General features: G+C 45.8%; 2 protein-coding genes across 3 annotated transcripts in view; both read right to left on the bottom strand.

Moving 5' to 3' along the window:
• Positions 1 to 16,513, bottom strand: part of EYA2 (EYA transcriptional coactivator and phosphatase 2) — a 200,504-nt gene that overhangs the window by 121,898 nt on the left and 62,093 nt on the right. For both annotated transcript variants that reach the window (XM_066387608.1, XM_066387607.1), the window contains exon 2: positions 4,046 to 4,161. In XM_066387608.1, the coding sequence (XP_066243705.1) occupies positions 4,046 to 4,151 (106 nt within the window). In that variant the 5' untranslated portion in view covers positions 4,152 to 4,161. The remainder of the gene's footprint in view (positions 1 to 4,045; positions 4,162 to 16,513) is intronic.
• SLC2A10 (solute carrier family 2 member 10) overlaps positions 6,386 to 16,513 on the bottom strand; it is a 170,632-nt gene continuing 160,504 nt past the window's right edge. Inside the window, exon 6 of the transcript XR_010751762.1 lies at positions 6,386 to 6,459. The gene's annotated coding sequence lies outside the window, so the exon portion shown is untranslated. The remainder of the gene's footprint in view (positions 6,460 to 16,513) is intronic.

Genomic DNA, 16,513 nt, shown 5'->3' on the forward strand with positions numbered 1-16,513 from the left:
TGTCTTCTGTCTTCATTCATTTGACAAATACTTCTTAAGCACCTACTGTGTGTCATACCCTGTTCTCAGCAGTGGGGATACAGAGGCAACTAAAGTAGACAAGGTCTGCCCTCTGAGAACTCATACTCTAGGAGAGGCAGACAAATAACAGTGGATATGTAACTTCTGATAGAGAGTAGGAATAGGAAGAAAATAAAACAGGACATGAAACAGCATGGATGGGTGTTCTGTTGGCTGCCCCTCAAAACTGGCTCAGAATCTGACCGGGTCTCACCACTCCATCGCTATCACTCCGTCCAAGCCACAATCACTTCTCACTAGGTTACTGTAACGCCTTCCTCTCGGGACTCTGGGCTGCCATTCCGTCCCTACTCCTTATTACATGTAGTCTGAAGGATCCTGTCAATATGTAAATCAGATCACAACTCACCTGCTCCAAACCCTCCCAGGCTTCCATTTCACTCAGGGTAGAAACCAAGGTCTTCCCAATAGGTCACAAAGTCCGACATGGTCTGACCCTGGTTATCTCTGTGACCTTGTTTTCCCCACGGTCCCCTTGCTCACTGAGCTGCAGCCACACTACCCTCCTTATAGCTCCTAAGGACTCTGGGAACATGCTGCCCCAGGGCCTTTGCACTTGCTGCTTCTACTGCTCATAAGGTCTTCTTTCATGTCCCCCCCAGAGTGCCTTCCCTCATCTCCTTCAGGTCCTTACTCAGGCGTTACCTTCCCAGTGACACCTTTCCTAGCCACCCTGACAAACACTGGAACCCCACTCCCACCCCATAGTATATATCAACATTCAACATGTGACATATTTTGTTTCTTTACTGTTATGGTCAGTCTCTTGCCCTGACAGCACCCTAGAGCAGACTCTAGGGACAAGGCTTTCTTCCTTGCCCTTAAACAACACTGGGCACGTGGCTGAGTAAACACCTTTTGAATGACTGGATGAACAGTTACTTCTGATAAAAAAAGACCTTTCTGATGAGAACTGAAGGATAGAGGGACGGACGGCCCTGCAAGTTGGGGGAAGACTTGTCCAGGCCGAGGACACAGCAAGTGCAAAGGCTCTGAGGGCAGAATCACGCTTGTGAGTTAGAGCAAAGGACACAGGCCAGGGGCTGAGCCCCGTGAGCCGAGGGGACGGGAGACGAGACGAGATGGGAAGGCTGGGAAAGCCTACGTAGAACCTGGTGGCCAGGGGTAAGGAGTTTATATCTGTCATTTTTAAAAACACTAAGTCCTCTCTATGCTTCATTCATTTCATGAGATCGTTATTCCCATTTAACAGATAAGGCAAGTGAATCCCAAAGAGATCAGGCCACAAGCCCAGGGACCCACAGCTGGAATGAGATGGAGGTGAATGTACTAGGAGCCACTGGTGGGGGCGCCTGGGCTCCCTGTTCTCTGCAGAGTCCCCCCGAGTGTAGGTCTTGTGGCTCATGCCTCCCTGGGGCCCTTGGAGCTGTGTCACTCCATAGGACCCCGAGACAGGAGGAAGGGCCCGGGAGGAGGGAGACGAGGAGGTCAGGGAGGAAGAGCAAGCAGAGCAGCCCGTCTGGCACCTGAGGCCACAGCTAGGATGGAATATGCCCTATGGAGTCCCAGGGCTCACACCCCTGTCAAGAGAAAGACGCGTGTGTGTGTGTGTGTGTGTGTGTGTGTGTGTGTGTGTGTGTGTAACCTGACCCCTGGGCCCTGCTGGCTTAGAGTTTGGGAGCCGCCCCTCTCTGCCCCATTGCTTCCACCCCCATGGCCTCTGCCTTGGCAGAGAGCTTGCTCCAGAGCAGCGGGAAGGGCAGAGGCAGCTCCAAGTCACAATAAGGCAACAGATGGTGTTTGTGGGTGCTGCTGTTGTGAGGATGGGCTTCTGGGGTCTGGAAACTTTCCAGAGCTTGACAACTTGATTACTAACTTTAGAAGTGGGGACTCTGGAGTCGACGTGCCTGGGTTTGGGTTCCTGGCCCCACCCGTAGTTGTGCGACTTTAAAGCTGGTTACTTAACTCCACCACACCTCAACTTCCACACCTGTAAAATGGGCTCATAGCCTACCGGGAGTATGGCAATTACATGAGAAACAATACAGCGTACTGCTAGGAAAACGGACTTTGGAGGTTTAATACTACCAAGGTTTAATAGTGGAGGTCACTTAACTGTGACATCTTAATCAAGCTGCCTAACTTCCCTGCGGCCCCCTTTCCTCGTATGTAGAAGGAGGCTAATAACAGTATCCGCTTCCTAGAGTTGGGATTGCATGAGCTGAGACATTACTGTGGGCACATGCCCGGATGTTCGCTCTCGTGGTGATGGAGGAGGGGGACAATTCATCTAGACTCACATCACTTTGCACAGTGCCTGGCACAGTGTATGTGCTCACAAAAATTAAAGACGCAGGCAGGGGACTCATCGAAGGGACAGCTGCCCCTAGGCTCCCACTAGTGGCAGCCAGGCAGGAACATGGGCCCGGAGTTGCCAAAGCAGCCAGCATTTCAAGAGAAACTAGAAATCTAGCTTTTCATCTGAACTGTCCCAAGGTTTACAACTTTTATGTAAAACATGGAGTAATCCAAACAAAGGCAGGCCTGAGAGTCAGGCTTGGCTGTGAGCTGGCCAGTTTGCAACCGTGGCTTTGAACTCACTGTGGTTATTTGATTCAGAGAACAGAGACAATGGAATGATAAGTTTAACGATTGCGCCATGCCCCTAAAGTGTGCCAGGCACTTTACAGAACATTCTCTCATTTAATCCTTGCAATAAGCACCCTGTGAAGTGGGTCACAGTTATGCCCCCATTTGACAGGTGAGAAAATGGAGGCACAGAAAGGTTCAACAACTGGCCCCAAGATCACTGGGCTGGTTGGCAGCGGAGCTGGGACTCAGACTTGGATCTTCCTCCCTCGGCAGTCTGTGCCTTGTCCCAACCCTGCTGGCTCTGACATCAAGCCGGTCTTAGGTGACTTGTGCCTCTATAGAAAGAAAAGGGTGACTGGTTTGGAACAGGGCTCAATACCTCTTCTCAAATTTTCCAAGAGCCCAGGGTAGTGTGCTCGCATGCTCCTAAGTGCCGGGAAGAATGAGGGTGTGTTCTCCACCGTGCAGTTTGGGCATGGGAGCCCAGCCCCTCTCGGTAGCACTCAGTGCCCGGTTGTTCCAGCTTCATTTACCGGCATGTAAAGGAAATGTCACTGTCTTGTGACATTAATAATTATTCCCAGAAGCCGGGAGTTGCTTAAAAGCAAACTCTTTGTGATGTTATATGCGACCAGACACACATGGCTTTGGGTTTTCACAACAGTTACGCAGCATTTGTGTGCCATGAGCTGGCATCAGATACAGATTGTGAAGGAGAGACAGCGGGGGGGAGGGGAGGTATCCCAGAACAACCAGCAGCAAATCCCAAAGCGGGTCCAATAAAGGGTTAAGCCCAATGGTTAAGCAGGAGAGCTTAATACCTTTTGTTAACTCCAGCTCTACCAGGAAGGCTGACAGACCCAAACAAGCAAACAATAGCTGGAATTGTTCTAGTAAAAACTAGTCCAGCCGCATCATTTGCCAAATAATTTAAGAAACAGCTTAACTCTCCTCTGCTTCCTTAACTCCAACCCGACCTGAAAGCAAAAGGCAGATGGATCCTTGTCCGGACATCAAACCTTTTCTGCCCACGACACCTGCTTGGACGCCAGGACGGGCGGGAGAGCGCTGAGGGACGGAGCCGAGACCCAGGGCCAGACCCGAGCACAGCCGAAACTACCACCTGTGGGAGTGTCAGCGTTTCTTGGAACTGGAGACCAAGATAGGATGTTCAGACCACAAATGAGCACCCTGTCACCTCGAATGACTAGACAACATTGTCAGCAACGTATGCTAAGGTTTTGGTCCAGAGGCAACAATCTAATCTAAACGACCGACCGCAGGAGAAACTGTCATCAGAGCAGTACTTTAGAAAAGAGGGGTGTCTAAAGCCGTGAGCCCCTTACTATATATTCCGTGGGGCGAGCGGGGACCGCCTCCAGTCCCCCAGAGCTCGCGCCAGGAGGCCTACCTTCTATGCCACTCAGAGTCCGGACATCGGCGTCAGCAGTGAGCTTCAGTTTACCCAGACAGGTGCTGTTTACAGTAAGGCTGGGTGAGATCACTAGTTCTAGCATTTCCTTGTACCTGAAAGAAAACAAAGGGAAATATAATTTATTCCATAATTATGCATGCTTGCTAATGATTTCTGTTCCTTTCCCTGAGAGTATAAATGTGAAAGCTGATTACCTAAAACCCAGCCGTCTTATAAATTCTACATAATAAAAAATTCACTGAACTTCCTATCAAAGGGAGATGAGGAATTGGAATGAAGTGCTTGCTCCCCTCCGGAGAATACACCCACTTGATTAAAACTTTTCCCTCCTTCTGACTGTATTTTGCCATTAGAAAAATTATATTTTGGTCTCTTTTCAATGCCATCTGAATGAGCTGGAGTGATCCTGGGGGACTTCCTGGAAGAGGAAGGGAGAAACAGGTAAGGAGAGAGTGCTTGAATTTAGGTTCCCCAAAGCCAGAGAGTCACGGGGAGAAGTCGGAGTTGACTGTAGTTAAGAGGAAGGACTAAAAATGAACACGGCATTACAGAGTGTGACTTGTTCAGACGGAGAAAGGCTCAAAAGACATCATTGATATTTAAGTCCCTCTAGGCAGCAAAACTCACAGCCCATCTCTGTGGTCCCTCCCAAGAAAGACTACACTAGCGCCTGAATCACTCCCAATTTTGACAAAATGTTATGGGGGGGGGGGTAGGGAAGGATAGGGACAAGCCTTGTGGGTCGTTCTCATTTTTTATTGAAAACTTTTCCAACTCTGGCACTATGTCAGTACTTGTTCCTCCCAAATTCTGACCCACCGTGGTTAGGAAATGAGGTTTCTGGTTAATGTGCAGAACATCGTACATGGCAGTTTACAAAGGACTGAACTACAATCAGCCACGTTTGACACTGATTCAAGTTGTCCTCAGAGAAAGGCTACATTTATTGACTGCTCATCAGTATTCAAGGTCAGGATCCGCTGTCATTGTGTTAATAAACACAATGTACTGATTGATGGATATGTGGTTACAAACCCAGATTTCATCATGAAAGGGTTGTGGATTCAAATTCCAGCGTCACTACTCACCACCTTGAGCAAGTTACCCAACTGCTCTAGGTCAAGCGTGTTCTCATCCGGACAACAGGGATTATCCAAGTCCCTCCCTGAGAAGGTGACGGTGAGATGGGAAGAGATGATGCATGTAAAGAAAGGGCTTAGTAGCTAGCGCCCTAATTGCCCATTCACTAAGGCAGGAACGAATAAGGAGTCAGTATGCTCACATAATAGAATACAATATGCAGTGCAAAGGACCGAAGGAAGCGCCACACAGCACAACAGACAGATTGCCAAGCAAGGTCCTGAGTCAAGAGACAGAAGCATCCCCAAGGTATGATATCACTTCTACCCAGCGCAAAAGACAGAAACCAATACTATATGCCGTTTAGGGATACAGACACATGCGGTCAAAATATAATAGTATATGGAGGAATGGTAAACACCAATTTCGGGACAGGGGTTAACTCTGGGAATAGTAGGGAGAGGCAATTTGGGAAGTGGTACCCTGGGGGTTTCAACTGTGCGTGTAACATTTTAGTTCAGGGGTTGACACTGACTGTGGCGGCTCATCCGTACCCAGCCTGCCATTTCTTTCTGTGTGACCCATGAGCTAAGAATGCCTTTCACATTTTTAAATGGTTGAAGAAAAAAAAATCGAAAGAAGAATAACATTTTGCGACACGTGAAAATTATGTAAAATTCAAATGTCAGGGTCCATACGTAAAATCTTTTGGGAGCACAGCTCTGCCGATTGGTTTACTGAATTGTCCATGTTCCGTTCACGCTGCAACTACTGAGTAAGTGTGCCGGAGACCCAGACCCACAACGTTGAAATACTTAATATCTGGCCGGTTTCTGTTTGTAAACAGGGTGATGGGTACACCACTGTTATGTGGTTACTATATATCTTTGTGTGCCTGAAACACTTCATTTTTTAAAAAAGAAAAAGGTCAGTTATTCCAGGACTTACACATAGAAAATACTTTATATATACTTTTATTTTTTTATTCTTTTACAGAGACAGAGAGAGAGTCAGAGAGAGGGATAGACAGGGACAGACAGACAGGAACAGAGAGATGAGAAGCATCAATCATTAGTTTTTTGTTGTGATACCTTAGTTGTTCACTGATTACTTTCTCATATGTGCCTTGACTGGGGGCTATAGCAGACCGAGTAACCCCTTGCTTGAGCCAGGGACCTTGGGTCCAAGCTGGTGAGCTTTGCTCAAACCAGATGAGCCCGCGCTCAAGCTGGCGACCTCGGGGTCTCGAACCTGGGTCCTCTGCATCCCAGTCCGACGCTCTATCCACTGCGCCACCACCTGGTCAGGCACTTTATATATACTTTTAATCTGATAAAAGAATTCCATGCAAATCAGTTTGTACTGCTTACATCTTTACATTAGCTGATTTGCATGTGGTTCTTAACTATTCCCAGGTATGCCCGCATACCATGTGCCTGTTTTCTTGTTCCCCAAATGCCACAGACACCCCAGGAGAGAGGCCCAGCTAGGAGTCTTGTTCTTTTCACACATCAAACATATTACATGGATCTCAGCAAATAGCAGATGTTGAACCTATTATCTGACAGTAAGGGCCAGAAATTTGCTTTTTATCCAAACTCATTTCCTCATCGTTTTAGGTGTATGAAAAATTCAAGTTAAAAAATAAACAGTGATGTAAACCCCCCCACACAAAAACCCTGGTCTCTAAATATCCAGATGCTATGAGTATGGATATTAGAAGCAGCACATTGTTAGCTAAAGGTCTGAATCTGGTTAAAAACAAAATGCATCCTCAGCGTTTAAAAATATTTGAAGTCGTTGCCAATATTTTTGATAAAGCAATGTCACACAAAAACCTAGATTTTCAGTTTCTTTTGAAAAGGAAAGAACAGTGCCACATTTCTGCATGACAACAAGGAACTGGAGCTAAGTAGTGGCAGACCAATTTAGTCAAGGCGTGTGGACTCCAGTTTGCCACAGTCCCCACCCCTCCCTAGTGTCTGACACTTGACCCTCATTTTCCAATATATTTCCTCCTGGTCTCTATAGGCCTTTTCGATTGAGAAACCATCATATTGTATCATCAGGAAAACCTGACAAGGAAAGAAACAGCAATGTGGCACTTCTGGCCTTAGTCACATAGCGTGTTTATTTTACTGAGTGTTGCTGTCATCCTCAAGAGTTCTTAGCACACCAAACAGCATCTGTTGACATTACAGCAGAGCAGGAATGTGTTTGTGAGTTTTGACCCTGGGACAGAGCATAGCTGCTAAAGCTCTTGGTGCGTTCACCCCTTGCCTAATACCCTTGCAGGCCAGGCAACATGGAAATCGTCTCCACTTCCCCCTGCAGCATGGACACAAAATCTTGCCGGTTCTGTCATCTAATTGACATCTGTTGGAGGATGGGAGGAGGGAAGGGATGGAGGAGGAGAGGGACTGGGAAGGCGGGCGGGAGGAAATCTAGAACTGAGTAATTAGCTTCTTTCAACCAGACTTTTAAACATTCTTATTTGTCCTCATTTATCCACCCTCGCCTTATTAGACAATGACTCGAATGCATTAAATATGTTTCTTTAAATGATGTCCTGTTGTTTTGTGTGTGAAGTAATTTAATTTGCATGAATAGTGTTGTATATGAAATCTCGTTCTGTTTATTAGACTCTCCCTCTCTTTAGTATGCACTATGATTTTAAAATGTATACATATTGCTGGATGATTATCCAGCCTGTGGCTAGAATTCCATGCTGTGCACCCCCTGTATTGTATGTATGCCTTCCCTTAGTGATGAACATCTAGGAAGCCTTCATCTCTCAGCCACCATAAACAATGCTGCAACGGACATCTTCATTTAAATATAATAAACATTTAAACATATTAAAACACGAATAAAATAATAAAACATTTATGTATATGTTTTATGTGTCTATAAATACATGCATATATTCTTTTATTTTTTTTTTTCATTTTTCTGAAGCTGGAAACAGGGAGAGACAGTCAGACAGACTCCCCGCATGCGCCCGACCAGGATCCACCCGGCACGCCCACCATGGGGTGATGCTCTGCCCACCAGGGGGCGATGCTCTGCCCATCCTGGGCGTCGCCATGTTGCGACCAGAGCCACTCTAGCGCCTGAGGCAGAGGCCACAGAGCCATCCCCAGCACCCGGGCCATCTTTGCTCCAATGGAGCCTCGGCTGCGGGAGGGGAAGAGAGAGACAGAGAGGAAAGTGTGGCGGAGGGGTGGAGAAGCAAATGGGCGCTTCCCCTGTGTGCCCTGGCCGGGAATCGAACCCGGGTCCTCCGCACGCTAGGCCACATATATTCTTGAAATGAATATATATATCCCAGCGTATCTCAGGGCTCATATACATATATATTCAAGGAGAATTTCCGCGTCATTGGCTGTATGTGAACTGAAGTCCACCAAGTCCTAGCAGACTGTTCTTCATAATTTCTGTGCTAATCTAGGTTCCCACCAGAAGCATTTTAGTTTCATAAATTCTTGCTAACACTTGGCATTGTCCATCTTTTTAATTTTTGCCAAGCTGATGGGTAGCAAATGATATCTCATAGTTGTTTTAATTTGCATTTCTATGATTACTAGTGAGTTTGAGCATGTATTCTCATAATTATGGGGCATATGAGTTTCAGAGGATTGTCTATTTATATCTTTTATCCTTGCCTATTTTTCTACTGCAGTTTCTTTCTCTTTTTTTTTTTTTTTATGTTGGTCTGCTGCTGTGCCTTGTAGAATCTAGGTACTGGTTCACTGCCGGTTTTAGATATTGTAAGTTTCCTTTCTTAATCTTTCATTTTCTGTTTTCTTTATTTACGGTGTCTTAGAGAATAAAAAAAAATTCTTATATATTTGCCCAATAACTTCTTTTTAATTTAAATGTAAAAATTCTTTCCCTAACCCTGAGATATATGAAACTTTGTCTACGTTTTAAGCTATATTGACTTGGAATTTTACCGTTCATATTTAAGTCTTTAATTCAGCTGCAGTTTTCCACTTTAGTATGATTTAAACTTGCATTTTATCCAATATAGGAGAAAATGAAAATAAGCCATTTCCCCCTAATAGGTATTAAACTCTTTAACTGAATTTATCCCCGAGATATGCCGGGATAGTTTGTAATTTTTTTTGATTCAATCTTAGTACACAATCAAAAACAAAAGCTACGAAACATGGTTTTAAGGCATTGGAGGACAACCAAGGCAGGTCTTGAGGGGCCGAGATCCCAGAGAGATGAGAAATGAACTAAGTCTGACCTCTATCACTTTTCCTTGTAAGACATGTGCCAATATATAAGCCGGGAGGAAAAAAGCAGAGGCTTACAGAGTCTTCCAGTCTCATTGGGCCGGGGAGACAAAAACTGGCGTTCTGAGCGACTAAACTAAGGCGGCTAGCAGAGATCCTAGGGACAGGAGAACAATGGAGGAGTGAGCCTAACATTGTTGACAGTCACTACCTTGGAGGCATTTGCTGATACCTAAGCCGGGTGGAGTGAGAGGCAGAGAAGCCAAGCAGAAAGGGGTAGCTAAGAAGGCAAGAAACGAAGCAAAGCCTTTGGCAATCTCCCAGAACTACAGAGGCAAATTTTGGAGTTCATGGCCCATCAAGGATGAGAGGCCTTGGTAAACACACCAGGCTTTTATTTTTCAATTTGTAAGAAAATTTTATTTTTCAGTGAACGCATACCAGACTTTTAATTGACACCCCTGAAGGGTACTCCTCTGGAGTCAGGGCAAACCAAAGCCATCCTGCCTTGAGTCATTTTAACCCCTTATTGGATCAAAGTGCTTTGCCTCCTACTATCCACCCACCAGAGCTAACGTTGCTCTTGAGGAAGGTGTCATCTTCCAAAGACACCATAACTTTTTATACACAGTGTTTAGCATTTAATAAAGAATTACCAGGCATGCAAGAAGGCAAGAACGAATGATCAAAAACCGAGACAAAAATCCCAACCCATCTAAGATTCAGATATTATTATTATTTTTTATTTTGTTTTTATTTTTTGTATATTTCTGAAGTTGGAAACGGGAAGGCAGACAGACTCCCGCATGCGCCCAACCGGGATCCACCCGGCATGCCCACCAGGGGGTGATGCTCCGCCCATCCAGGGCGTTGCTCTGTTGCAACCAGGGCCATTCTAGCGCCTGAGGCAGAGGCCATGGAGCCATCCTCAGCTCCCAGGCCAACTTTGCTCCAATGGAGCCTCGGCTGCGGGAGGGGAAGAGAGAGACAGAGAGGAAGGAGAGGGGGAGGGGTGGAGAAGCAGATGGGTGCTTCTCCTGTGTGCCCTGGCCAGGAATTGAACCCGGGACTCCTGCATGCCAGGCCAATGCTCTACCACTGAGCCAACTGGCCAGGGCCTTAAGATTCAGATATTGGGAATATCAGACACAGACTCCTCAACAACTTCAATTATATGATCAAGAAAATGGATTTAAGCCTGACCAGGTGGTGGCGCAGTGGGTAAAGTGTCAGACTGGAATGCGGAGGACTCAGGTTCGAAACCCTGAGGTCACTGGCTTGAGCACAGGCTCATCTATTTGAGCAAGGCTCACCAGCTTGGACCCAAGGTCGCTGGCTTGAGCAAGGGTCACTCGGTCTGCTGTAGCCCCCTGGTAAGGGCACATATGAGAAAGCAATCAATGAACAACTAAGGTGCTGCAACAAAGAATTGATGCTTCTTATCTCTCTCCCTTCCTATCTGTCTGTCCCTATCTGTCCCTCTCTCTGTCTCTGTCACACACACACACAGAAAATGGATTTAAGGTGCAGAATGCTACTAGAGAACTATGTTAAAAGGAAATCTAATGGGAATTCTAAAACTGAAAATACAATAATTAAAATGTAGAACTCAAAAGAGTAGTTGAACCACAGCTTGAACAAGCAGAAGAAAAACTTAATGAACCAGAAGATAAGTCAGTAGACAAATCTCAGAAAAAAGGTTAGAAAATAGTTTTGTGTTTTTTTTAAAGCATAAAAGCAACCTGGAGATATGGAGAGAAGGTCTAACACATACATATTAGAAGCCATAGAAGGGGAGGGGAGAGAGAACAAGTCAGAAACAATATTTAAGGAGAAAGTGACAGAAACATTTCCAAGACTGATGAGAGATATCAGGCTAATGGAATAAAAAAGTCACTTTAAAGCAGGAGTAATAAGACTTCTCAACAGAAACGATGGATATCAGGGAAAAAAAAGAAATCTCATCTGACAATGTAAAATTTTAGGCTAGCAAGGAAATCCTTCAAAAAATGATAAAATCAATATTGAGATTACTTGCCTATGGTGGTTCCTCAAAAAACTGCAAATAGAACTACCTTATGACCCAGCAATCCCTCTACTGGGTATATACCCCAAAACCTCAGAAACATTGATACGTAAAGACACATGTAGCCCCATGTTCATTGCAGCATTGTTCACAGTGGCCAGGACATGGAAACAACCAAAAAGCCCTTCAATAGAAGACTGGATAAAGAAAATGTGGCACATATACACTATGGAATACTACTCAGCCATAAGAAATGATGACATCGGATCATTTACCGCAAAATGGTGGGATCTTGATAACATTATACGGAGTGAAATAAGTAAATCAGAAAAAAACAAGAACTACATGATTCCATACATTGGTGGAACATAAAAACGAGACTAAGAGACATGGACAAGAGTGTGGTGGTTACCAGGGGTGGGGAGAGGGAGGATGCAGGAGGGAGGGAGGGAGAGAGTTAGGGGGAGGGGGAGGGGCACAGAGAACTAGATAGAGGGTGATGGAGGACAATCTGACTCTGGGCGAGGGTTATGCAACATAATTTAATGACAAGATAACCTAGACATGTTTTCTTTGAATATATGTACCCTGATTTATTAATGTCATCCCATTAACATTAATAAAAATTTATTTAAAAAAAAAAAAGAGATTACTTGCCACCAGTAGACTCACAGTACAAAAGAATGTTCTGGAAGCAGGAAAACTCATCAAGGAATGGAGAACAACATAAAAGGTGGAAAATGTGAGTGGGAGGAGGATAAACAAAGTTAACTTGTCCTAAGGAGCTTGCATTTTCCTGGATGTGATAAAATTATAGTAAGTTGAGGATCTACCAAGGATGCATGCTATAATGTCAAGGGTAACTACTTAAAAGATTATAATTAAAAAATGGCTACTAACAAGCTAATAGTGGAGAAAATGGAATAATAAAAATACCTGATTAATCCAAAGGAAGGTAGAAAGGAAAAAAAACACAGATGAGATGAAACAAATTAAAAAAAATAAAGTGATAAATTTAAACTCAATGTTATCAATAATTGTATTAGATGTCAACATTTAATACACATTACAGTACAAGAATCACATGAAATGTAAACAGAATCAATTACGATTCTACGACCGTAATTAGTATGAGAGACTTTTAAATGTAATTTTAAATATGATACACAGATTCAAAGCAAAATCATGCAAAAATCCATATGATGCAAATACAAATTAAGAATTAAGAGAAAGTAGAAATCACTTCAAATTGACTTGAAAATAAAAACCACAACAGAGACTGAAAGAAACACTCAGTAATGATAAAAAAAAATCAATCCACCACGATATAATAATAATTAAAAAGTCCGTCCTTCCCTAAATCAATTCTCATTGTATTGTCTCCAAAAGGAAATAAAGCCAGTTGACTTGAGCCTAGATCTTCGGCAGGAAATGCAAGATCTAAAAGTCAAACACACCTAACAGCAATTCAAACACATCATCCTTCGGAGGCAAATAAAGAAATATCGCTAACAAAGCAGAAGCAGTAGAAATGCTGTGTTCACAAAGTAAGCAGGACCTTAATTTAAGAACCCGACCTGTGTTCTTTGTTGCTATAGCTCAGGAGGCACAGCTGTCTTGCAGAAGCAAACCATTAACCAGAAGTACAGCAATATGAACAGAGTGAGAAAAACCCTTCCAAAAATTCTAATCATAGTTCTCATTTCCCAGGCACCTATTACACGCCAGGCAATTTTTCTGAGCACTTTTACATTATCTCCTTTAATTCTCACAGCCACCCTGGGAGAGATAATTATCCACCCTCTGTCTCCCAACAGGCCGACGAAACGGAGATTTAGGTCTGAGCAAAGCATAGGCACTCAGGAAAGGCGAATTATTTCTGTTTAGTGAGTAGAAATACTTACCCGGCTCTGCCATGAAGATCTGAAAAGAAGCTTTTAAAATTTCAGCACAGGGTGAGTTTTATGCGTGTTGTGTTTTATGGGTCATATTGTTTTATTATTAAATTACATGGGGCCGCGAAGGAGGGAGGCTGATTTCTTTGGTGTTTTGAGGCCTCTGAAGGTCTTAACGTGGCCCAGATTATAGTGCTCATTTTACAGATAATAGAAATCAAAATAGCTAACACTTAAAGAGCACTTACTCTGGAACCAAGAGCTCTTGGCATATATTGGCTCATTTAATCCTAGGAAGTTCAGAAGAGATGAAGAGACTGAGGTTCAGAGTGACCTGGTGGTTAGTGCCAGAGCTGGGCTTCACAACCAGGTGGTTTGGCTCCAGGGTCTGTAATCTTAACCATAGCTTTTAAGTAAAACTGGGTCAGAATTTGAACTCAGGGCCCCTCCAGCTCCAATGTGTCCACTAAGCCACACCATCAGAGCACCGTCAGAGCACCGTCAGAGCACGGCTCTGTCATCTGCTGCTGGGGCTCAAATTCTAGCTTTGTGTCCTACCAGCTGTATGATCTTGGGCACATTCTTGACCTTCTCTGAGCCTCACCTAGGAGGATGAAGAAAATAATAGTGCCCTTCCTGGCAGGTTATCCTACAGATTAAGCCAGAGAAGGCATGAGCGAGTGGATGCTCAATAGAAGGTAGCTTCTTCCCACATTATTAGCATTCACACAGACAAAAGGCTTGAAACCTGAATTCCCGGCAAACACTGGGAACGTCCATGAAGATCATCCGACAACCACTGGTTCCTATTGTGGCCTGATGGACAGAGTTGAGTTCTCTTACAATTTAGGGGGAGGCTTCCTCCCCGTCTCCCCCTTCTCTCCGCCTCACAATGACCTGAAATAGGAGACCAGCTTATCCTCTTGGCAGGGGCGGGCAGAGGGAAATCAGACAGTCTAACAGAATCTGGGGGGGGAGGAGAAAGACTTAGCTGCTCTTTCAGGAAGGCAAAGGCATGGGATTCATTTACAAAAATTTTTCTTCCCCTGTGCTGCATTGTTGCAAAACCCCGATACCCCCGCTGCTGCTTCAGAACCAGGCCAAGAGGAGCAGGAAGACAGAGGCAGTGGAAAGCCCCCGCCCTCTGGCCTTTTCCTCGGCCGGCTGCTGCCAGCGGCTTGCACCATTTGTTACCCTTGTCACCACCCCTGTCCCCAGGGGCTGAGGAGCACTGAGGGAGTGTGAGGCTGCTGGAGGGGCCTGAGAGATGACAGCTGGAAGGTGGGGGGTGGGGGTGACTTCAAAGGCTGGGAGGGATCAAAAGCAGATGGAGGGTCCCAGGCGGGTGGGCGGCTCACCTTTCCACACCCCCACTTCCCCCCGTGAGTGCACTGGCTACCTTGGCCCAGAACAGTGGCCCTGCCTGCTGGATGGAGAGGACAGATGGCCAGTCGCTGGCCAAGGGGACGAGAGGTAAGGCCAACTCCCAACATCTTTCAGGGGCTCAGAAATCCAAACCTGCTGACAGCGATCACAGGCTTCTGGGTAGACAGCAGCTGCGGCCCAAACCTGGACATTTCTGGCTGCCTCCACCACCACCCCCCATTTGATTTCAATTCTGAATACATTACATCTGCTAAGTGCAAACGGGTTCTGCCCCAGTCTCCTCCACCTGGGGTGGGGGGTGGGGGTTGCTCACACCTCCTCCCTCTCCTTCATCTCTCATATCCAATTCATCACTAGGTGTCATCAGGTTTACCTCCTGAACAGCCTGCAGCCCACTGACTATTCACCTCTGTGGCCATCGCCCGGGGCCAAGCCACGGCCCTCTCTGCCCTGGACAACTACTCCAGCCTCACTGCGCCCATCTCCCCGGGGCCACTGTGACGTTTGTTCTCTGTGCAGTGGCCGGGGGGACTCCTGACAACATAAATGAACCTGTCCCTCACCTTACCCTTGCTAACAAGTTCCAACTGCTTTCAATTTTTCTTAGAATGCAGCCAGGACTTCTGAACACAGCTCCGATCTGGCTTCCCCTCACTCAGTGTCTCATTCCAGCACAGGACCTTTGCACATGCTGTTCCCTCAGCCTACAACACCATTCCCTCCCGCTCTCCCCTCAGAGGTTTCCGCTCCAGCATGATTTCCCCGGGCTCTCCCAGGAGGGCCCGCTGCCCCACAGCAACTCCCACAGCCCCTGTCCCACCCTTTCACATAGCAGTCACTATGACAATTTTCCATGTGTTCGTAAGTTATTGAATTGCCATCTGTCTTCCCAACCAGACTGTAAGCAACCTGACGGCAGGGATTTTGTCTGTTTTGTCCACTTTTCCCTTCCCCAAATCTTCTGCAGGGCCTGGCCCTGGAGAGCTGTTTAATAACCATTTGTGGAGTCATGGATGAATGTACTATGTGAATAAATGTATGCATTCAACCCCTATTTACCGAGTGCTCGCCATATGTGCTGGCCACTGCTATCGTCACCACCCCCGGTGGGACTCTCATTTACATTCCAGCTTGGCCCCTCTAGGCACGGGTGTGAGACCCCTTGGTTACTACTCTTCTTCCCAGCATTAGCCCTGTAAGTAGGACACGGGCAGACTACATGGATGTTGGATGCTACTGTCCCCAGGCCATCCCAGAAGGGACAAGTGGTCCAGAAGCTCCTGTCCAGATGACACAGGTGTTTATTAATCATGGTTATTATGCTATCAAGCTCTGCTTTGGCAAGTCTAGTCTTTTCCCCTGTCATAGGTTTATTTTTTCCAGCATTATTGAATATAATTGACATACTGTGCAAGTTTAAGGTGCATAATGAGATGATCTAATACATGTATACGTTGTGAAATGATCTCGGCAGCCCTGCTTTGAGCCAAGAAAGCAGGAGGAGAAAGCAGAAAAGTCCAGAGCCACTACATGGAGGAGAAAGTCATCGCTTAAAGAGGAGCACAGCAGGAGCAGTGGGTTCCTGGGTTTTGGCCTCGTGGGGCTTGTGGCAATAGCATTCTTTTTTTCTTTGGAGGAACTGCCTTACCCAACCCCGTGTGTGGCTTGCCCAAGTCCATGTGGCTTGAGTAGGGCTGACCCTGAGCCTGAGAAGTAGCGTCTCCCAAGTAGTGTTTGGCTCAGGGGTGGTGGTCACAAGTCAGTGGGGGCCAGTGAGAGGCCCAGGATGAACTGATGGAGAAGGGATGCTTTC

Source organism: Saccopteryx leptura, chromosome 5 (assembly GCF_036850995.1).
Source record: "Saccopteryx leptura isolate mSacLep1 chromosome 5, mSacLep1_pri_phased_curated, whole genome shotgun sequence".
NCBI classification, from domain to species: Eukaryota; Metazoa; Chordata; class Mammalia; order Chiroptera; family Emballonuridae; genus Saccopteryx; species Saccopteryx leptura.